At 34.1% G+C, this 23,168-nt stretch overlaps 5 protein-coding genes across 6 annotated transcripts; 2 read left to right on the forward strand and 3 right to left on the reverse strand.

Annotated features, from left to right (window-relative positions):
- Positions 1-2,008: 2,008 nt before the first annotated feature.
- LOC102584090 (F-box protein At2g02240-like) lies at positions 2,009-4,256 on the reverse strand. Its single transcript, XM_006351646.2, has 3 exons — positions 3,901-4,256; positions 2,769-2,887; positions 2,009-2,676 (listed from the first exon to the last, which is right to left on the reverse strand). The coding sequence occupies exons 1-3, from the start codon at positions 4,171-4,173 to the stop codon at positions 2,166-2,168; spliced, it is 903 nt and encodes a 300-aa protein (XP_006351708.1). The 5' UTR covers positions 4,174-4,256; the 3' UTR covers positions 2,009-2,165.
- An 841-nt stretch (positions 4,257-5,097) lies between these two features.
- On the reverse strand, positions 5,098-6,318 carry LOC107061406 (putative F-box protein At3g25750). Its single transcript, XM_015310596.1, has one exon. The coding sequence runs from the start codon at positions 6,316-6,318 to the stop codon at positions 5,098-5,100; it is 1,221 nt and encodes a 406-aa protein (XP_015166082.1).
- A 1,972-nt stretch (positions 6,319-8,290) lies between these two features.
- Positions 8,291-9,906, forward strand: LOC102585166 (myosin-binding protein 7). Its single transcript, XM_006351648.2, has one exon. The coding sequence runs from the start codon at positions 8,583-8,585 to the stop codon at positions 9,519-9,521; it is 939 nt and encodes a 312-aa protein (XP_006351710.1). The 5' UTR covers positions 8,291-8,582; the 3' UTR covers positions 9,522-9,906.
- A 343-nt stretch (positions 9,907-10,249) lies between these two features.
- On the reverse strand, positions 10,250-13,680 carry LOC102584851 (psbP domain-containing protein 1, chloroplastic). The gene is made up of 4 exons (XM_006351647.2): positions 13,442-13,680; positions 12,115-12,218; positions 11,230-11,661; positions 10,250-10,642 (listed from the first exon to the last, which is right to left on the reverse strand). Exons 1-4 carry the CDS (start codon positions 13,545-13,547, stop codon positions 10,421-10,423), a joined length of 864 nt encoding a protein of 287 aa, XP_006351709.1. The 5' UTR covers positions 13,548-13,680; the 3' UTR covers positions 10,250-10,420.
- Positions 13,681-15,810: 2,130 nt separating this feature from the next.
- Positions 15,811-23,166, forward strand: LOC102584416 (methylmalonate-semialdehyde dehydrogenase [acylating], mitochondrial-like). 2 transcript variants are annotated; one of them, XM_015310624.1, is made up of 11 exons: positions 15,811-15,934; positions 15,990-16,151; positions 16,637-16,790; positions 16,860-16,999; positions 17,390-17,502; positions 17,911-17,976; positions 18,797-18,850; positions 19,891-20,040; positions 22,022-22,102; positions 22,856-22,933; positions 23,028-23,166. In XM_015310624.1, exons 7-11 carry the CDS (start codon positions 18,809-18,811, stop codon positions 23,118-23,120), a joined length of 444 nt encoding a protein of 147 aa, XP_015166110.1. In that variant the 5' UTR covers positions 15,811-15,934; positions 15,990-16,151; positions 16,637-16,790; positions 16,860-16,999; positions 17,390-17,502; positions 17,911-17,976; positions 18,797-18,808; the 3' UTR covers positions 23,121-23,166. The 2 variants fall into 2 exon arrangements, with proteins under 2 accessions (XP_015166110.1, XP_015166111.1); XM_015310625.1 differs by lacking the exon at positions 16,860-16,999.
- The last annotated feature ends 2 nt before the right edge of the window (positions 23,167-23,168 follow it).

Consider the following 23,168-nt stretch of genomic DNA (forward strand, 5'->3'; position numbering starts at 1 on the left):
ACTCACTGAAATTCAACAAAACAAGAATCATTCTCACTGCTTCCATATCTGGCTTTATATGGGATATTACTAGCCTTATGGTAGAAGATTGCGGACATGGAAGGACCCGTGGATATATTTCAAGGGTCATTCACTCATTCCCATGGTGCACTAATAGCAGTGGGATGCTGTCCAGATAATTTTCTTTTGTGAAACTCCTAACAGAGAGAGACTAAATGTCACCTGTCCCTTTTATAATTTTCTTCTTCTTTATTAATCACTATAATATTTCGATTTGCCATGGGAGCAAAGCATGGAAAATGAGTTAATAGAAACATGAACTGATGCAAGTGATGTAACAATAATAATAATTGAACTTTGGTCTCAGAAGAGATGTACAGGAATTCCTTTTATTTCACATTGTAACAAGGTTACTAACATGTCAGAATGATAATACAACATAGAAGAAATACTGAATCATAAACATGTGTTTCATCGTCGTGATGTTCTTTTTCCAATTATTGGCTCCTCCCACACTGGATCTTTAATCTCAGAACCAGCATCATCATAACAGGGGGATATGCAGCCACTTCCTATATCATACAGTCTCCAGCCATCAATGTAATGATGAGTAAAATAGACACAGTTGTTTCTGCAGCCAATTTGACTTGCAGGCACTGACATACCACATTTAATCCCTGCGAATAACGTTCTATCCCCGAGGTTTTCCAATCTTAACCATGACAAATCTTCAATCTTCAGCTTGAACACTTCCACTTTGTCCACCACCCTGTTTGATCTTTCTGAGATCAGGAAAATGATCAAGATCTCTCCATTAGATTCAACCAAGTACTCTATGAAATGCCTTGAGTAGCTTGAAGGAATGGCTTGCCTTCTACTAAGTCGCGTTACTTGAAACTGATTTTCAACTTCTTCTATTACAGCCAGGGTTCCTTGCGAACTTAGTGCATAAAACTTCCCTTCGAAGATAATGGCATTGCTGAATTGTATCAGTTGCCCCTTGGGATCATTCGGATCAATAAGACCATTTTGACTGCTTTCTTGTTTCATCCATTTTTGGTTTCCTCCCAACTTAGAAACTACAAAAGCTGGAAAACAACAACCGCCACCACCATTAGAGGAATAGGGAAATAAAAATGTTTTTTTGCGATCAGACGAGGAAGTAGACCAATAACAATAGGCTCTTGAACTATTCAGAAAGCAGTAATCAATAGGTAGCTTATCTCCTTTCAAAATCCACCAAGGTGAGTAGTTGTGAAAATGCTTCCAAAGATCATAACGCGGCCTTCTTCTACCATTCCACCAATAGCAACCAGCTTCTTCAAATGAGATGCTGAAGGCATGCTGCTGAGTTTTGCAATAGTTTTGAGGTTCATTTGAAAGCTCAAGCCACGGTGATTGTGAAATGGAATCACATTTTCTCGACACACATCTCCATGATTTAGAAATACCAGCAGTACCTATGGATTCAACTAGTTTTGAAGGTCTTGGTTGCTTTTTGAGAAAGTTGAGTAGCTTTTCAGGAAGATTTTGCCATGGTTCCACATAAGAAGGCTCTTCTTTTGATGAAGTTTTCTGTTTCCTCTTACTATTTGGAGCCATGTATAGATAATTGTCAAAAAGAACAAAGTTTAATTCTGCAGCTTATCGAACAATCCAAAAAATGCTTTTATAATCTAATCCTCTGTTCTAGCTGTTTATTTTATTAGCCTTAAGCTCCAAGAAAATTGACTTCTTCATTTATGTTTTTTGTTAATCAGTTACAAAATTAATATATAAGGCATCTAAATAGTCAACTCAACTATTTAATTGAAAGAAACTACCACTAACCTTGTGCTCCAAGGTTGATTCTTGAAAAATAATGACTTCTGCATTTTATGCTTACAAAAAGTTCAAACTGGAGAACAAACATCTCATCTAATTACTGAGCATTCCACTAATAATTGGCAGTTTAATGAAATGGGAAGTGCAAACCTAGTTCATTGCCCTGATTATATGATTATGGGTCTGAAAACAAAAAGTACAGTATGGATTTATAAACAAGAACTCCAGTTACCATAGCACCAAAACATACTTGAAATAGATGAGTGGTCCAAAAAGAAACATGTTCTATTTGAAATGCATTGTAGCTGTATAGCAAATATATTCTATAAAATATGTGATGATTAACCTATTCTTGGCCTTATCTCAATTCCTTCAACAATAAGGCCTTCCTTATGAGATACAGAGTCTTTCACCTCTTTCATACTCATTTCTATGCAGTCGTCTTCATTTTCAGTAAAAAACTCGCCCAATTCTATCTGAAACCAGCCATCATCTCTAAGTTTAGGACGTTGAATATCAGATTGCATGACACTAGAAGCATCCTCCATATCCACATCAGAGGGTGGAGTAAAAACCTCATAATCATCATCTGATTCCCTGATCTCTGCCTCTTCAAAGCGATCACGCCGTTGAGGTCTACCCTCAGGCACCAGAAATGCTAATCGCGTGTCGACTTCAACACCAGAAATTCCAACTGAAACCTCTGAGGGTCGATAAATAAAACCATATTCATCTTCCAGCTTGTAAACAAGGTAAGCTGTGTAGGATGTCCGAGGTGACAGCATCCCAGCTCTTATTTTGCCCAGAATGTCGAGCCACCAAACATGTATGAGCTCAGCTACCTCTGGAAACCTGATTTGACAAACAATTGTTGTTAAATATGCATACATCTGTTTCAGGAAAAGGATAGTAGCTAGACATCCGCGGAAACAAAAAAGGCAAACCTGGACTCTGGTAGTGAAGTCCATTTCCAATATTGGGGTGTATCACTCCATGTAATTTGAAGATCCCTTGCACCTAGAAAGTAGCATTTCTTTCCGGTCCGTTTATCCAGTGAGAAACTCTGTTGAACAATAGCATAAAGTAAGAAATGCACAACTAATGAAACACGACAAGGTTACAGAAACATGTTCCTATAGAGATTTTACAAGATGAGCAGGGTGGAACCAAAATTTTTACAAAGGTTCAAAATATAAACAATTAAACACACAAAGAAGCCAAGAGGATTCAACTTCTAATATACATGCATAAAAAATATTTTTAACCAAGTATAAAAAGTGTAATATTTCGCCAAAAACCCGTTGGCCCTACCTGCCTCCGCCCCTGATGACAAGAGATGTCTGTTTATAAAAACATCTTAAAGGATAAAGATAAGTAGCACTAGCCTTTGAGGGAAATAAAGGAAAACATTTACTACCAAATTAAATTTTCAAGTTAATTTGTGTTCTCTACCCAAGGTGATAAAGTTGATGGTAGGAGTTATGAGCAAACTCATAATTTATTACTTACAAGTTGACAATTGACACTCCATTAGTGAGAAAAAGATCACAAGCTTAGTTTATTAAAACAATTTTTAAATCTAGTATTTACTAATCAATACATTTTAAAGGACATCCTCAATAATCAATAATTCAATACCATGGTCTTCACCTTGTAAACTACAGGTGTATAGGGTTCGAGCCTCTAAGAAATTTTTAAAAAAAAATCATGTTGGAAACACCGCCATCAGAGTTGGGTCTTGCTATGCGTAAATCTGAATTTAGTCTTGCCCCAATAGAGTACTGGACACCATATGGAAAAATCAAAACAGATACAAAAAAAATCTACAGGTCCCTTAGGGTTTTGGCAAAAGCTAATAACTTCGGCTCAATTTTGTATATGTATTAAAAATTATACCCATTAAAGCTACTTTTTTACTATTAAAATCTGGAACATATAAACTCAAAATTCGACCCCACCCAAGATAATTCATGCGATTGGTATTGCAGACAAAAAGTACGCTATGGAGTCTCTTAAATAACACTAAATTGACTAATGAAAAGTATAAATACAATCCTTTAGCTTTTCATTTATTACCTTGCGACCTGCATCAATTAAGAGAGGGCTATGGCAGAGATAAACAAAGAGATCCTTCTTTGAATGAAATTCAGGGATGGGACTCGGTGATGCAGCAATGATCGACTGATAATCGGAGGGCAGAAATTTTTCCCAAATAGAATCAGACTCCGCGGCGGAATGAAGTGATTTAGAGACGAGGGAAATGCGGCAGACGTCGAGAGGGCTTGTAAAGGCCAAGATTTTCGCAGTACAATCCTCCGGTAGCATCGACAAACCATTAAAATTCTCCATTTACTTGAAGTGAGCGCTGTAAAATCTGGGTTTGAAATGTGAATATACAAGCTCAAACGAATTTTCTAGGTCAGATGTTTTTAACTCAAAATAGATTTTAAATATTTTTTGTTGAGTTTCGATCAAAATAATTCTCTTATTTAATTGTTTTTAAGTTTAAAATATTTTTTGAGCAATTTTATAGAAGTTGAGTAAGATTAAAAAGTTTTTCTAAAGTCAAAATAATTAAATAAATTGCGTAAAAGTTATTCCCTTTTTTTCTAATTACTCGTTCACTTTTGAATTGATACACCTATTAAGAAAATAATGATTGATATAATGAGTTTACCATTTTAGCCCTATCAATTATGAAGTAGATGAATTAAAATTTAAGTTTTTTTTTTAGAAATTCTACATTTTTCAAAGTAACTATTTGAAGATATAATATGTAAAAAAATATCTTTTCTAGATTTGTCAAAAATGGACAAGTAAAAAAAGGAAAAATGGACAAGTTATTAGTAACAGAGGTAGTATGAGTTAAATTTTTTTATTTATATAAGTCAAAAATCAATTCAAATACAAACTTATGATTTTTGACTTATACACATACTATTCATATTAAGTGACGGTAACTTATAACTTTTGACTTATATTTTTACCTATTCATATTAAGTGAATTATTGATATATAACACTTTTTTTAAGAAAAATATTAAGAATATGTATCAAAAGCTAATTCTTAATATTAGCTTTTTTGATCATTTTCAAATAATTCTAATAAAAAAATGGAAAATAATTTTAAAAATCTCATTAAATGAAGGATAAATATAGGAAGGGAGAAAGTTCGCAAGAGTTTTCTTAAATTTTGAATGATTAGCTTATTTTCAACTATAAAAAAAATCTCAATAAATTTATTTTATAAGAACTAGAGATTATAAATTATAAGTCAATTCAAGCGACTCGTTATTTCAATGAATAAGAATTGGACAAGTGTCTTGGTCTCTTTTATCTTGCGAGGATTAGTTAATTTGCAATATACATAGCTAAGTATTCGATCTATATATACAATGTAATTTATAAAAAATGTTCTCCACTTTTGAGAACCATAATCATCAAAACAGGGCGAAATATTATCACTTCCCAATTCATAAAACTTCCAAGTATCAGTAGCATGGTCATTGAAGTAGATACAGTTGCTTCTGCAGCCCAATTGACTACTTGCATTAACTGATATACAACAATTAGTCCCTGCAAACAACGTTCTATTTCCAAGATTATCCAATTTTAACCATGATACATCATCCATCTCTAGCTTCATCACTTCAACTTTATCCACCTTCCTAATCGATTGTTCCGAAATCAAAAAAATCAACAAGATCTCTCCATTGGATTCAACAAAATACTCCGTGAAATGCTTTGAGTAAACTGATGGAACAGCCCTGCTACTGCTTACCTGAAATTTCGATTCAATTTCTTCAATTACCACTAAAGTACCCTGCAAACTTATTGCATAAAACTTCCCTTCAAAACCAATAGCATTAGTAAGTATCATAAATTGTCTTTTTGAACAATTCGGATCAATGAGATTACTCGTTTGTTTCATCCATTTATAAGGGTACCCTGTATGACAAGCCACGAAAAGTGGATAGGAACATCCTGTTAGTACCATAACAGACCAATTGTTGTAAGGAATTGAAGACAGAGTTGCAAATTTGAATGGAATTGAGTGATCCCAAAGGGGAATACTCCAATAGCAGTTTCTAACAGTAGGAATCAAAAGAGTATACTCTACAGGATCGTTTCCACCAGCCATAATCGATCCATGTGAACAACCATAAAAACGCGTCCAGGGATATTCATTCCGTGGTCTTTTACTGTAACACGAATATTGACCTGATCGAAATGAGATGTTGAGAGTATGTTTAATGTGTTGATCTTTGTTAGGAAGTAATTCAAGCCATGTTAGTTGTGAATTAGAACTACATTGCTTAGATCCTACTCTCCATGATTTGGCAACACCGCGAAAATTGATGTTTTGCATTAGATGAGGATGTTGTTTTCCAATTAAGTTTAGGAGTTTTTGAGGTAGATTTGGCCATGGCTCTACAATGGTTTGAACATTTTCTTGAGGTTTCACTAGCTTTTCCTTTTTCTTGTGACGAACCATGTTTGGATAATTTTAATGTCTTTTAGAGATTAAAATAAGCACCTTTTAAAAGGACCATACCCTAGCCTCCAAGGTACTAAATAGTCGAGTTCACGATCTAGAAACCCTCAAAAAGGATTTAGGTGCAGATGACAAATTGTACTTTTCAAGAATGATCAATTTGCAATAAAATAAACTCCTTTCATTTCAAAAAGAGTGATCTAATTTGACTTGATGCTGAGTTTAAAAAAATAAATAAAACTTTTAAATTTTGTGATCATAAAATTAAAGTTATGTCAAATGTACAAAATTGTCCTTTAATCTTGCGGTCCTAAACATGCTACGTGGAAAACTGAAAATAAAATGTTATTCTTTTTTGAACAAACTAAAAAGAAAATGAGATCGTTTCTTTTTGAAACAGAGGAAATACCTTGTTCACTTTTATTTATCCATAGTGGATTTTAAATTTCCTTAAGAATAAATAAAGTGTATATTTTATCATAATATTCATATTAATAGTCTGCACTTGAGAAATGAGTTATTAATGTTGTTTTTTTCTTAATATGTTAAAGTGAACAATAAAAATAAAGGTTTATTATTGTTAACAGAAATAATCCTTATTGTACTTGTTTTGATTTGTCAATCCGACTCATTTGAGTTTCATTCAAGCACGTGAACTTGGTCAAAACCAACTAATTAAATATAATTATCTTTAGTAATTAGTGGGAATGATAAACTAAAAATAAAAAATTTTCATTCAAGCATCTCAACTTGATGAATAGTTGAATACCAACTTGTTTTATTTTAATTTTGAAAAGAACTTTGGAATTTAACCTCAAAAGTACCTTTTTCTCGTGCTTCTATATTATTGGGCATTGGCACTGAATTTCTTGCAAGTGTATACCAAGAGCTATTCACATTGTTTACGGTTTCCATACCGTTACAACTTGAAGTCGAAATTTATCTATCATTACAAAATATAAATTTAGTATATAGTACGTTTATTCAAGCCTAATTTATACAAAACATATTACATATATTATTATTACTATCATTATTCATCCTTATAATGAACTTATAACAAACAATATCACTTCCAAGCAAGTAATTAATTATTAGTTATCCTCATAATTTAATATTTTTATAGTTTTAATGAAAAGACAAAGTGGCAAAGAAGAAAGCAAACTAAGATTGGATTGACCGAAAAGAATATTTTTTTATAGAGTCCATTTTTAACTTTTTTTAAAATCATTTTAAATGTATTTAAAGTTATTATCAACTTTATCAAACACTTCAAAAGTTAAAAATGACTTAAAAATAGCATTGACCAACTTTTAAATCAATCAAAACATGCTCAAATTCAGGTCAAATTTCAATAAAAACAAAAGAAATGCTAAGTCATTTGTTTTCTTCATTTCAACAGAGTTATCCGTATCTATATTAATAAAAATAACAAGTATCTCATGAAATAATTCGATATACAAGACACAATAATATCTCTTTTATTTCGTTTGAATAGCACATTATAATATATTTTTAGGGGTAAACTGGTAAAGTGCAAACAATAAAATATTGACACTCATGTTAACTTCTGACAAATATGTTCTGTTTAGAGATTCTAATAGTACTTAAAACATTTTTAGAATAGAGTATGATGATGTTTAAATGAATTTGATATTCTTAAACGCATAAGCTAACGTTCACTTCATTTTAATTTTTTTATTCATTTTGCATAATCAACAATTATGTATTATTTCCTTCATTATTTAACCAGATAAAGCAATTAATTGTCTTAAACATTTTACGGACCAAAAAATCCCAACAGTGTGTTTTATCCATCAATTTTTTTCCAAAAGAAAAAAGAGCTAATGCAACGGATATTAGCAAAAAATAAATGAAATTGATATGGAAAAGATTTAAAGCAATGGTCTAAAAACGAATATTTGGGTAAGCCAGAAATAATTCTGACAACATAGGATTAGGGAGAGATTAATTACTTAATCAAATTTAGGGTGAATTACAAGAAAGTCCAACCGATAGTGTCCGTATCGTGCGGCATTATTCAGCTATCTTTTTCAGTCCGTTGTACTGACATAAAAATGAGTGATCGTTGCCTTGTCCTCGATCTCTTCGCCTTTCCTATCTTCTGCTTCTTTCCATAACCAAAATTTGCTGTAAAATCTTGTTTTTTTTTTCTTTCACTAACCAAAACCCATATTTCGTAACAAGAAAACAAGTGTTCTTTTGTATATACAAACAGTGTCATTTAAATCTTTGAGACCCACATGCAGATTATTCGTCTTGTGTACTTCTTGTTCATTTTGTGCTCAGTTTTTGAGTTCAATAAGAGATTTCTGGGTTGTTTCTTGGATTTTGTTTGCATGGATTGTGTTGAATCCCTAAAGCATTTGAGTCTGAATGCTGATTTGGGATTTGGGTTTCTGGTGTTTGGTTGGTTTGGGCAAGTGTATAAAGTTTTGGGGTTGTTCTTGTTGTTTGGTTTGGGATTGAGGGTCTTGCAATTTAGTTGGTATTTTTGTGGAAAATCAGGTGAATTGAGAAATGGGTGTTGCACAAAAAATGATTTTGATGGGAAGTGTAATGCAAAAATGAAGTCTTGCAAGTCTGGATTGTTAAGATTGTTGATGAATTCGAATTTAGAAGAAACCAGGAATGGTGGTTTGTTGGCCAGTGATAAAGTGAAATGTGTTTCAGATGAGGAACTGGATGATGAGAAGTACGAGTATGAACAAGAGTATTATGATGAAGACAAAGTGTTTGATGTTTTGTCACTGAGAAAAATGGTTAAGGTCGAAAGGCACAGAACAAATGCTGCTCGTTTGGAACTTGATAAGGAGAGAATGGCTGCTGCTACAGCAACTGAGGAAACAATGGCAATGATTTTGCGGTTACAGAATGAGAAGAGTTTAGTTGAAATGGAAGCAAATCAATATAAAAGGTTGGCTGAGGAAAAGCAACTACATGACCAAGAAGTGATCCAATCATTACAATGGCTTGTACTTCAGCATGAATCAGAGAGAAGTATCTTGGAAGACCAACTCAAATCATGTAGTGAAAAGTTGAAGCCTTTTGGGAAAAAGGATTATGAAAGGGACCACTCGAAAGTAGCTGAGGAGAATTATAGTTCTCTCAACACCAATCTTGATGATGCTTTTCATTATACCCTCTTTAGCTCTCTTGACATGGATTTGTCAGCAGAGTAAGTTTTTTTTATTACTTGGGAAAACACTAAATACTGTAGATTTGCCTCCCTTTCATTGCAGACCAGGAACTGTTTGGCATTGAGATTGTGCATCAACTTGTCCAGCTGTAACCAACATCAAGAAATGGTCCACACACCACAACTTGCCCTATGATTGTTCTTTGACAGTTTTACTTAAATCTCTAGCAGCTAATTGGTCCTTGCACAGTTCAAGGTAGAGTGACAGAAACTAGCTCCTCCTTGTGTAGGGGAATTATGTTCAATTTTTACTTGTAAATACAATGGTAGTATAAATGTAGCAACTCAATTCTTATCAAGAAATAAACTGTTATCTTTTGCCAAGTGTTGCATGAATAATGTTAACAAGATTTTACTGTTTCTGTTCATCACTGGTCGCAGTCTATTCTCTTGCAATGTTGATGCTTCTGAGACTCACTTTTATAAAGCATTTTGTATTACTAATCTTGTATCAGAACTTAGTATGAATACATCCATAGAATATTTTATATTTCACAAGATGTACCCCATTAATGAGTATTTCTGCAAGGTAAAGATCCCCCTTCTGATAAAACTTTGAAATATCAAAAATGATCTTAGGCTTTTTCACAATAGAAGACAGATTCTCTCTTCATTGTTTGGCATTATTTCATTTTCTCTTTATGTTCGTAACTTGTAATTCTGGCAACCTGATCTTTTACGCAAGGTAGATTTGGTAAAAAGAAATGGATGTTTCATCCAACTGAAGTGGTGTTCCATAATAATCAGGTCAATTAGTTTCCACTTAGAGAATTAATACTGAACAAGACAAAATCTATGCAATAACAATTTGGAGAAAAAAGCAACAGCTAAACAGACATCAATTGTTCCCATGTTATCATTTTGAGTCTTTAACAAAGTTTGTCAAGCTGCAATCTTATTTGCTCTGAAGGAGTTCATAATTGCACGAATGTCACTTTCTTCCTGAACAAATACCTTTTCAGGTGTCTGTATTCTCAATTCATATAAACAGTTGTTTTCCACTCCGAGGACTGAAAGGTATCTCCTGTCCCATTCCAGACGAGCAACTCGATCTTGTGGCATAACAGCCAATTCGTTATTGTTCGCGTAAGACTTGATATTCACCTATTCAAAACAAATACTGATATAAGAACCAAGAAGAAATGCTATACAAATCAACTAAGACAATGAAGCTTTAACTGGGAGCTACTCTCCCATCAACAGGCGTTGACACAACTTATATATAGCATATGTTAAGAAAATTTGACCTTCCTTGCACGACCCAAAATGGGTCAGATTTTCCTAAGCCATATGAAGAGACAACAACTCATTCCCTTCAACCAATATGGGACACTCTAACACCCCTACCCACGGCCAAGGCTGGAACGTGAGCAACATAATATGGAGTCCAACATTTGGGTAAACCAAGAAAAGGAATGAAGTTGGCTCTGATACCATGAAAAAGTAATTGACCTTGTGCCTAACTCAACAATCAACCTAAAATTTTGCTTGTTAGGTGAGAATCACCCAAAACCATTTAAGGAAAGAACTCATATCCTCCACCAATGTGGAAGATGCTAACATAGTAAGAACAACATTATGTACTGAGAAGGCTAAATACTTATGCATGTCTAACAGTCTAAGACACCTTTATAATCAGAAACCAAAAGGTCCCTAGACCATTCACAACTAGCAAAATGCAAATATTTTACCTCAACATCATAATACAGCTTCCCATCATCAGCTACCCTTGATGAAGTAGAAAGAACACTTGATTCGCGTCTGACACCAAGTCTAGTGGACATAAATTCAGTCAAATATTGTTTAAGGACTCCCTTTCCAGCTTCTTCTGGTGGACCCAAATCTTTTACACTTTTGTACTTAGAGGATGAAGGAGATGATATCTCCACTGAGAGATTTTCATCTAAAACAAGAGGATCCCTGAAAAATATGTCAGCACCAGCACCACGCACTTGAATCCAGTTTCGAGGATACATAAACGAATAGCCATCAAAGGTATCAATATATTCCCTGAACTCAACAGCTTGAGCATATGCAGCTTTGGGCAATTCATAATTTGAGAGCACAAAACTGGAGAATATCAGGGCCATAGCCTTTCTCCTTGGAACTGCAAAATCTTTTTTCTGATTATATATCGGAAACTCTAGTGAGAAACTGTGTAATAATTACTTATTACCAAAGGTCTATCAGAAAATGTATAGTGACAGACTATGAAACACATAGTGCCAATGGTTTGTGTAAACTGAGCTCATTCATCTCCGCAGGGTAGAAAAACTGAAACAACCACTGCAGATCTTTGTCAATTATAGTGAATACTACATCACATATAGTGTGAATACTCTTCAAATACTCACAAAATTTTGTACTTCACTTTTTACATTTTCGTTTAAATCAGTAAAGAGCATATTAAGATAGCTTTAACCCTAGTCATATGATTACTTTGAAAAGTCCGTCAAAAACAATTAATTACTTTAAATTGACAGCTGCAAATGTAATTTATACTTAGTTCTAATCATACTTATGTATCAATCAATAGCTGAACATCAAAAAAACGAAAAGGAAACATGGGAGGGAACCTCGAGAACAACTGAATTTCCTTCTTTCTCCATATCTCCCTTCTTCAATGAATGCTGCTCCGAGAACTTCCTTCCTATTGGAGCTGATTTGGCCAACGCTTCCCCTAGAATTGTTAGACAATATGAGAAGTAGTTTTACCAAAAGTTATTTCATCTTAACTTGTACATCCAAGAACCAAAAGCAAAGTTGCAACTAAAATGGACATCAAGTAGTCGTGGATTTGGGGCTCAAAAATCTCTAACTGAAGATCCATAATAGAAGCCAATTGCAATCAGCAAACACAGCCATATCATTTACATTTAGTATAATTAGGAGATGTAAGGCTTGGACCTTGAGGGTTGTGGGCAACATCTCAGACTAAGCAGATATCCTGTTAACCACAGAGCCGCAGAGGAATTGGGTAGGAAGAAATGCCAATCCCAGCTTACTAGTAATTAGATTACAGGCCAATTCTCCAAAGAATTCTAGAATCTAGACACCAAATATTAGCAGCAATGCTCGTTAACCAAAATTTCCCATACAGTTGATGGAATTTGAAGGTCAGAAGCAAAATATATAAGTTCCTAGTTAGTTCGCATTAACAAGTACTCCATTAAACTTAGCAACTTTGCCTTAATAAAGAACTCAGAAACTTTGCCTTAATAAAGAACTCAGCAACTTCGGAACCATAATAACCGTGTATTTTCCAGCATATAAAAAAATCCAACTACAGTAAGCATCCTAGGAATCAGTTTTTGAGTGTTCATAATCAGGTATTACAATTTGCAGTAAGCAAGAAACAAACCTGTCAATTAGAGTTGTACTTTATGAGATGAAGCACACTCTCTTTGTCAATCTAAACAGAAGTTCCATCCATAAAAGGATTTTGTGGGATGAGATTGTCATATGACTGATTTCTTCCGCTTCTAATGCTTTAAATAAAAACATCGTTTACAAAAAAAAGAGGAGCCTGTAGGTTCTATACAAGAAATAGCCTCTCAAAAACTCATCCAAACACACAACTTGGGATATCCATTTACTCCATGAATAAATACAGTTAATATTTTGCATTTGGGAAAACATAGAGACTCCATTAAAATTTGTATCACCTCCCTACCAAATCATCCAAATGACTAGTCGGTGAGGGAAACACCTCTCTGTCCTGCCTCAGTGGCAGAGCCACATGTACTTGAGGAGTGTCATCTAACACCTTAATGAAAATTCCAGCTAACGTCACTGCCTTCTTCATACCCCTCAAAACTCAACTACATTCCTAATTAATTGCTTAATCAACTCATCGAAAACAAAGATGCACAGCAATAAAACAAAAATTGAAATTTGTAGTACCTGTGGCTATAGTGGCATGGCGCTGATAAGAAGAATTAGGGCGAGTAGAAATGGATGGAATACCAAAACCAACACCGTAGATGTTGGAAGCTTGAAGAACTCTCATGGTGGAAGAAAAAGTACTTTTTTCCCTGTTTCGTAAACAGATAAAGATCCAAACTTTGAAAGTTGCGGAACTTTTTGAGTAAGGATGAGGCTGTAGAAGATAATCAGAAATTCTGCCCAATCCACATTCCACATTTTGATTTTTGCCACGCTTTTAAATACTAGTAGTACTTTTTATTTTGGAAACCAATTTTATTTGTCTTTTTTTTTAATGCTTAAAATCAATTTTACTGTCGTCTATTTCTCAAAAAAATATGGAATTTGATAACTCAATAATTTATATAATTAAAAGTTATTTTTAAATAATTGAATAATGACCAACTTCTATCTTTGCGAGGATAAATATGTTATTTTTTATAGACGCTTAAGTGGAGTAAATATTTTTTTATTTTTTTGCCATTTTTAAAAATAAAGAGATTGAAGGCTTACGATGAAGAGATACTAAGCTCAACATGTGTTAATGAAAAAATTGTAATAATGTTACTAACTCGATAAGCTAATTTCAAAAAGAGGTTAAGGGAGATGGAGAAGCCCAAATGAACGACATGGTTTGAATTGATAAGGAAAAGTCTAGAACGAACAAAATACAAGAAATAATATTTGATTATATTGACTCACCATAATTTGACAAATATTGTATGAAAGAATATGAATATCCAATAAAAAAAACCATAAGGTAGAGAACAAGCAATTTTCGAAGTTCATAAATAACTTTAGATGATATAATAAATGAGTTAGAGCCAACATACTTTCTCTATTCCATATTTAATTAAATTTGTGAGACAATGCACACTTATTAAGAAAAACATTTAATGATATAATTTAAATATTACTTTCCATTATTATTCTTTGTGAAATCATACCCCCGTTCATTTTTATTTATCATTATTTGACTTGATACACTCATTAAGAAAATAATTGTTGATTTGAAAAATAAATATTTAATACTGAGGGTAAACATGAAAAAAAATATTTTTTCTTGATAAGTCAAAAGTGACAAATAAAAATGAATATCTACTTTAAGAATAAATAACAAGTAAAAGTGAATGAAGGGAGTAAATGTAACTTTATAAGTAGGGCAATTTTATATGAACAACTTTCACATATAGCAAACAAAAAAATCATATTTGTATGCTATAGTAAAGTTTGCATAATTGCGCTCCATAGCAAACATATATATGTATAATTCGTTGGCTCCTCTTCAGATTTGTATAATTTCGCTGACAGGCCATTTGTATAAATTGTTGTTAGCCTCTCGTTTGTATAAATCGTTGACAAAAATATTTGTATTTCAAAAATCGCTCTCTCTTTCGCTTTATACAAACATAAATTATACATTATACAAACATAAAACTGGGTAGAAGAATATTTTTATTGTATAATTATAAGTGTATAGGACGAATATATATGTATTTGCATGTGTATATACAATTTTCTCGCGCTTTATACAAACAGAAACACAATTTATACAATTCTGTTGTATAAAGCGAGAGAGGGAGCGAGCGGAATAGGGAGAGTGGCGAGCGAGAGTTTGAGGGAGAGAGGCGCTGACAAACAGTTTGCTACAGGACACAATTAAATCAAAGTGTGGCAAAAGTGAACTGGGCAGGGGAATATTTTTATTGTATAATTATGAGTGTACAAGACGAATATATATGTATTTGCATGTGTATATACAATTTTCTCTCGCTTTATACAAACAGAAACACAATTTATACAATTCTGTTGTATAAAGCGAGAGAGGGAGCGAGCGGAATAGGGAGAGTGGCGAGCGAGAGTTTGAGGGAGAGAGACGATTGGCAAACAGTTTGTTACATGACACAATTAAATTAAAGTGTGGTTATACCATTTAATTTGACTTAATAGTTTGCCATTATGTACAATTTTTCCATTTTATATTCATATTAAATTTTAAATGATACAATTATTCCGAACAATTAAAAAAGGTCCAAAAATTGCAGTTAATATGAAATAGAGGGAGTCTTACAGAGAAGAAATAGTAACTAATTAGGGTGTGATGCTACATTTTGTATTTAAATATTTATAATTTTAATTTTTATCTGATCCGTTAGTTAATTCTTTTTTTTGATAATCGAAAAATATTCAAAAAAATAATACTAATATCTATTCGAATTTTGATGAATAAATGAATCCGCGTCCGGGCTCTCTATTTTTTATTTACAAAAAGATTTAGCTTCAATAAATTTTGACTGAAAAGTCATTTTTATCCCTTCGATATTTCTATATATATCTTCTTCACACACTTTCTTTTAGCTTTCTCCTCACGCCATCAATGGAGAATGGAGAGAGCGGTGCTTTTTCGCTCTACAATTTTTCCACGCTCTTCACACTGACGGAGTTTCACCGCCAGCCCTCAATCACTTCTGAGTACTCCATTGCTATCTTCTTGTCTAATTTGACTCTTTCTTGTTTTACTTGTTAGAGTTTCTTGGTGCTTGCTGACAAATTCTGGTTCAAGTAAGTGTCGGACGAGTTTATTGATGAGTGTCAATCAAAAACTGTTTGTATAAACACAAGAAAACAGGCGCTGAAGTAATGTCAATATCCAATGACGATGAGAACAAAGTTTTTGGTGTCGTCCTCCGTAAGTTTATCTTCTTGTATTATAGACTTATAACAATGATTTAACATGGTATTTGACTGTGAAGTTACCTAAAGAATCTGTTTCTTGACAAGTTCTTGATTTGTTAGAGTAATAGTTTATCTTCTTGTATTAGACTTATAATGATGAGTATATTTTCTTGGTTTAACATTGTATTCGACTGTAAAATTACATAAAGAATCCGTTTCTTGACAAGTTCTTGATTTGTTAGAGTAATAGTTTATCTTCTTGTATTATAGACTTATAGTAATGAGTATATTTTCTTGGTTTAACATTGTATTTGACTATAAAATTACATAAAGAATCTGTTTCTTGACAAGTTCTTGATCTGTTAGAGTAATGAAATCAAGAAAGACAAAGCAAGAGCTACTTGCCAATGGAAATCAAGATTTTGATAAAATTTACTTTCGTTTTTCTTTATGGAAAACAAGTAACAGCCCGTGCCTTAGAACTTAATGTGAATGCAGCAAAGATTCTACTGGAATTCCTCACATATTGGAACATAGTGAACTGTGCGGTTCAAGAAAGTATCCCCTGTTGAAGGGAAGCCTGAACACTTTTCTGAATGCTTTCACTTATCTGGATAGGACTTGTTATCTGCGGCATCCATAATTACAAAAGGTTAGGACAACATTATAATTGAACTTAAAGTTTGTTTCCATCTAATACATGCTTATCACTTCCCAACAGGATTTCTACAAACTTGTTGATGTGTACTTAAATGCTGTCTTTTCCCCTAAATATGTGGAGGATTTCCAACCATATCAACAAGAGTGTTAGCATTATGAACTGAATGACCCTTCGGCCTTCAGATGACATAACTTTTTAAGGTTTCCCCATAACTTCTTTTTCTTGTGTTTTTATCAATGTTCTGCAGTAGCTTCTTTGAACAATTCCTTTTGTCTTCTTCTTTGATCCCTAAGGATAGTGGTGCATCCACAGCTTGTGTCTTTTCCTCGGGATCTACTGATGTCTCTTGGATGATCCTTTGGGTTTGATTATTGAAGATGTTAGGAAGCTTGGTTTTTTTATCATCAATTAGCCCTTAGAGAAGTCTAGCAGATGTTTTGCTCAAAAGAAGCTTAGGTCAACTGCACTTTTTATTAAAAAAATCATTTATTTGTTTCCTCTCTCTCAACTCTCAAGGTTTGGGCTGTTTGGCAAGTGGTATGACAGTGTTATGAACTAACTGATGACTTTAATGGTGAGTTCTTTTGCAGGTCTTCCCAGTTGCAATTTCATGTGGCAATACATTCATTCTAAACCCATCTGAGAAAGCTCCAAGTAATTGGTTATTTTGGGTGAAAATTTAAGGTGAATAGTTCTGAAAGAGGTTAGTTTTACTATAATTACTTGCAAGAAATCTGCATCATTTCCAATGGCTTTAGTATGGTTATATTGCAGAAGTACACTTGTAACCATTTTCATGTCAAGAAACTAGTATGGTTATTCACTGCTTATAATGAGCCAGTAGTTTTCTTTTTATCCATAAAAATTGAAGGTGTATGGATGCTGTAAAGATTAGTACGCCATAAGCTAATGGAAAATTTCCAAACCAACTGTACTGGTCATGTGAATTGCAAATGAATTTCTTCTTTAAGCATATCAAATTGAGAAATATGATAATGTGGACAACCAATATAGGATACAACCATAATTCAAAATATTTAATTGCTCATAGTATCTATGCTCGTATCCAACATATATGATCTCACTGCACTAACACAACGTATTGGTGCAGGACATTGTCAATGCCATCTGTGATGATGACGATATTGAAGCTGTGTCTTTTGTTGGTTCTGATGCTGTAAGTTTGACTCTTGGGTAAACACATTTATTGTCTGAAATTGTTGCTTTTTTTTGTACGCTCTTTGGGGTTAAAACATTCCTCGTGGTAATGATGTATTGATGTAGTGTTTCATTCTTTGGATCTCTGACCCTTGCATAACCCTGTATTAGTTTCTTTTGGTCACTCTAATTCTACCTTAAGTATAATGACTAACTTTTGATAGGGAGTATAGAAAACAATCTATCAACTTACTAACTTATCAAACACAAAAAAGAGGATAAGCTGAGAAAGTTTGGAAGCGAGTAAATAATAAAAATATTCTCTAGAAGAAATTTAGTCATTGAAGTAATCAACCATAGCAAGCATATGGAAGCTATAGATCCATGCTTTGATACTGCAATACTCCTCCCATCCCCAACTGGAAACAAAGCAGAAAGAAAATGACAAGTTACAGGATCTTATTGTAAGGATGATTTGCACTGTTTAATAGTCTAAGTATCCTCTAAGAAAGAAAAATGGAAAACAAACCCAAATCAGAAAGGAAAAAAAAAAGAAAAGGTACTGCAACACAAAGTATGGTGGGAAGATACAGTAAACATCTAAGGAAAATGAATCCTGTAGTTAAATATATGTTTGTTTTTTCAATCCTCCCTGTTGCTTGAGAGGCAGTAATTTACTTATAGCGGTAAGTGGTATGATTCCAGCTATATGCTTTTATTTATTGTGAAAAACTCTACAGCCTTCATACTCTTCCCCTCTTGATTGCATTCATTTACTTTATGATTTGCATCTTCTTCATCATGTTCATAACATATTCCTTATTTTCTCACAATTCAAGGCTCAACTGTATATGCGTGGCAGACCATTTGCGAACAACAGTAAAGGTGCTAAGGTAAATATAGATACTCTTGCTCCATGGATCCTTCATTTGTCTTGATGTACCATGTGAATAGATGTTATGTGGGTGTGGCTAGTTATGCTGATTTTTTTTTCTTTTAATTTGATGAGTCAATTTTTTTTACTTTTTTTTTTTGCACAACACCCAGATGGTGTGATCTTCACATAAGTGTTTTAAGTGGCTTCCCTCAACCTACACTTTCATTTGGCGCAAGCTTCCTCAGTTTGTGGGATGTTAGCAATACATCAAGCTTCCCCAAAAGTCTAACCAACTCGCTATACTAATTTCATCTTACACCAAAAGTATAAAGGAAATTAAAGAAAACTCTTGACCTCAATAGTGGACTCTCTATACGCTCAAGAGTTCTCTTGTGTTTTTCACTCCACAAAATCGAAAAAATACAGAAGGATCGGTCTTCCATATCCTCTTTTCTCTTTCCATCTCTTTCATCATCTCCTTCAACTTTCTGGTTAGGTTATGTAATCAAACTACTATCTCCGTCTCCAACAAAATTCAGAATTAGTAACAGAAGCCTCCATCTTCGACAACAACATGATCAAAGCATTGACTTTGTTTCTCACTTCCAATTTCATACTAGATGTCTCTGTTATGCACAAAAGTCAAAATAATCTCCACACAAGTCACCATCTTCCTGAACAAGTCCACACACTAGGCCTGCATCCCTTCTAATAATAGTGCCAGGCAGGCAGGTACCTCCCTGTAAGATCTCACCAGATTCATGTCCGTTCAATCCAGAAATGGAAGTGGCGTATATCTTTTCTCTTCGCCATATATTAACTTACGTTTCTCAGCTCGATCAGATTTGGTTGACAGTTTGAAGAGGGGAGAATTTCTTTCTCTAAGTAGCTACTTACTTTATTTATATCTTTAAAATGTACTGGATATTCAGAAAAAGGGAAAAAAAATGTCCGTACACAATACTTGTACACACCGATATTCAAACATACTGGTAAACGAGTCCATGCACCATAGTCTAGTTGTTGCTAACTCACTGTTTTAACTTTTCTCCTCAGGCCAACATGGGAACCAAGAATTATGCTGTTGTCATGCCTTATACAAATGTTGAAGCTACTTTGAATGTTCTAGTTGCTGCTGGTTTTGGTGTTGCAGGGGAACGGTGCACAACAATTAGCACTGGTCTTTGTTGGAGGCTCAAAATCACGGTACTCATCTTAATTCTCCAGTTTTTCATCTGATCAACTCGCTTTTCTGCTTTTTTTTTCTTAAATTCCAGTTTGTCTGTTGTTTGTTGCTGAGGCAAGAACTTTCCTGTTTTCTGGAAGGTGACTGTATGTTATATTCTTCGCTGACTGTCAAAGAGATTGTCACTTAAGAAAAGTTCATTCTTCTAGTATGTATGCATGACTACCATTAGTCTCTTTTTGTAAAGATAACTCCACTTCGCCCTTCTAGATAGTCCAAGAAATCAAATGCTATGCACCGTAAGGATAAAAAGCATCCAAAGTTGCTCAAGTTAAGATGCTTGTAAATCTTTTAGGTATATAAACTCAAAATTAAGGTCTGTCTCTAACACTTCAAGTTAAAGCACTTACATAGTAGACAAACTTACATGCTATTTTAACTTCAGACAAGTTAGAGGAGTAACGAATTTATAATTTTAAGACTTATGATAGCTTGGTGGGAGGTTTTTGGACTTATTAAAGCTAAAGAAAGATTTAGCACTCCATTCATTGCTTAAGATTTAAGCAACCGATTGTGAGTTTTTCAAAATTCAGAAGTTCTTTGATAGCTTATGTGTTTGCGTAATGGGGAGAACATTTTATGGTTTCAATTTTCCCATGTTCGGCTGGTCAATTTTTTGGAGAACATTTTCTCAAGGAAATCAAGTTGCTTAAAAATAAGGAAAATGACTTCCCTAATGAAAGTATGGAAAACAAGTTTCAAAAGTCGTATTCCACATTGACCGTGACTTCCCACCCTCCAACACACTTCATCTTCACCCCTACGGCCCTACCTCCATAGCCCCCATCCTCACCACCCACACCCCTACCTCCATAGCCCCCATCGTCACCACCCCACACCCCTACCTCCCTTAGTATTTGTCTAGATTATATACGATTGCCTTTAGGTAATATACTTTTGCTTACATACTGAACACAAGAAAATAAGTAAGAAACCCAAATATTTTCTTAGAAAACATTTTCCTTGGTACCGAACACACCCAAGTTGAGTTTAAATTTCATTAGAATTACTCCTTTTGTTCCAGGTAATGTGTCGCTTTCTCCTTATTAGTCTGTTCCAAGAATGGCACCTTTCTGTGTTGTATGGAGAGGAAGGTCATTGTTTGCACCGAAGGGTGTGTCCTAAGTCAATGAAGTAGGGGTGAACCATGCAGACTATGGTTCAAATCCCAATGTAGACAATAAAACACTTAGTGATTCTTTCCCATCTGCCTAAGCCTTGGTGGATAAAGTTACTCGGTAGGTGTGCTGTGGAAGGTACCAGGTACCTAGTGGAATAGTAAGCGCGGACGCCACTGTTATCAAAGGAAAATAAGGAAGTTCGTTTCTTATAGTTTGAGGAGTTGGATTATAGGGCGTCACACTCTTCCTTTTCTGGTAAGTGCAAAAAAAGAATAGACAAGTTTAAGTTCAGTAATTTTTTTTAGTTTAGTAAGGTTCAAGGCAAGGTATGGATCATACATTTTTTCACATTTTAGTGGTGGACTTGTATATCCTTTTCCAAGTTCAGGTTGATCTTATACTTTTAACTGCTCCAATCTTTATCTCAGAGACTCGTGCTGTGCAAGATTTCATTTTGCTGTTGCTTCGCAGTTATTTAATTAGTGCATGTTTGCTCTATTTATATGCTGAGTGTCTTAATTATTCCTGACATGGAAGATAAACTAGCAGAATGCATAAAGGTACTAAAGTAAATGCTGGAACTGAGCCTGGTGCAGACCTCGGACCAGTAATTAGCAAACACGTGCATACACTGACTCTAATTTCTACTCCTATAGGATATTTACAGTTGGTGCTGGAATATCTTGAGTTTGTACTGCAAAATTACCATTCATTTATTGCTTTTTTGTCGCTTAACTTCAGTACTTTGATGAATGCTAGTGCTACTTTTCGTTCTCCTTCTTGGTTTCATTTATCTGATTATTTGGTGTGGCATTCATAGGTCAAGGAACGGATATCCAAGTTAATCCAAGCAATTGTTGATAGTGGAGCCAAACTAGTTCTTGATGGGAGACAAGTTGCGGTAATTTCACTACTTTGCTGTTTTGTGTTTTTGATTCTTATGCTTCAGGAGTTGTTTGATGAAGATAACCTCCCGCCCTCCCATAAAAAAAGGGACCAGCCCTGGGTGAAAAGAGACCTGAGCTGATTTAAAAAGTATTGAACTTGAAAGATTTGTTGAAAGAAACTATTGAACTCGATGAATGTGATTGTAATTAGATTTATGGTACACTGGATTGTCCTGATAGTGCTATCTCATGAGTTATACTTGCCATATGCTTGCAATGCTTCTTCTGAAGCATAACAAATAAAACTGATTGCAATAGGAAGTCAAACAGAGTCATTTTTCCTGTTTCCACTTGTAAGAGGCCTAAAGAAGAATACAAGGTATCAAATGTTCAAAAAGAAGAGTAGAAGGTATCAGTTTCTCATAATCTTATTTCACTTATTGAGGTCATGTTTCATTTCTCCAAATTAACTTCCTTCAATTGGCAAAATCTGTAAGATTCTTGTTTGTGTTTTTTCCTGATTGACCAGACATGTTAGTTTGATTCCTTGGTCATCTGCCTGCAAGTAAAGATAAAATAGGTAGCGTTGCAGACTTTCCACCATTAGATTATTCTTTTGGTTGTCAGTCTCCGTGGCAATGATTGCATTTTCTTTGAGAAACTCTTAGACAGGAGAAGGGATGTGGTCTAATATGGAGTTCGTTTTTGCAATTTAAAGGTACCAAAGCTGCTTTCTTCTCTCTTAAACATTTGTGGATGACAACTAGGTTTCCAAATATGAGTTGGGCAACTTCATTGGTCCCACAATATTATCTGATATCAAAGAAGACATTGAATGTTCCAAGGTAGTAACTAGTTTTCAATTTAATTCCTTGAGTATTTTCATGCATGCATGGAAAAACTTTATTCTTAGAGTGCTATTGTTTCTTTTGTGTGCAGGAGGAACTACTAGGTCCTGTTCTTCTTTGTATGCAGGTTTGTCCTATGTTTCTAAGGTTCCTGTTCTTTGGTGCATTTTCCTGGTCGTTTTAAGTGCGGGCTAATAGCATAGATGAGGCCATTAACTTTGTGAACCAAAGT

This window comes from Solanum tuberosum, unplaced genomic scaffold, assembly GCF_000226075.1.
Source record: "Solanum tuberosum cultivar DM 1-3 516 R44 unplaced genomic scaffold, SolTub_3.0 scf00136, whole genome shotgun sequence".
In the NCBI taxonomy this organism is placed as follows: Eukaryota; Viridiplantae; Streptophyta; class Magnoliopsida; order Solanales; family Solanaceae; genus Solanum; species Solanum tuberosum.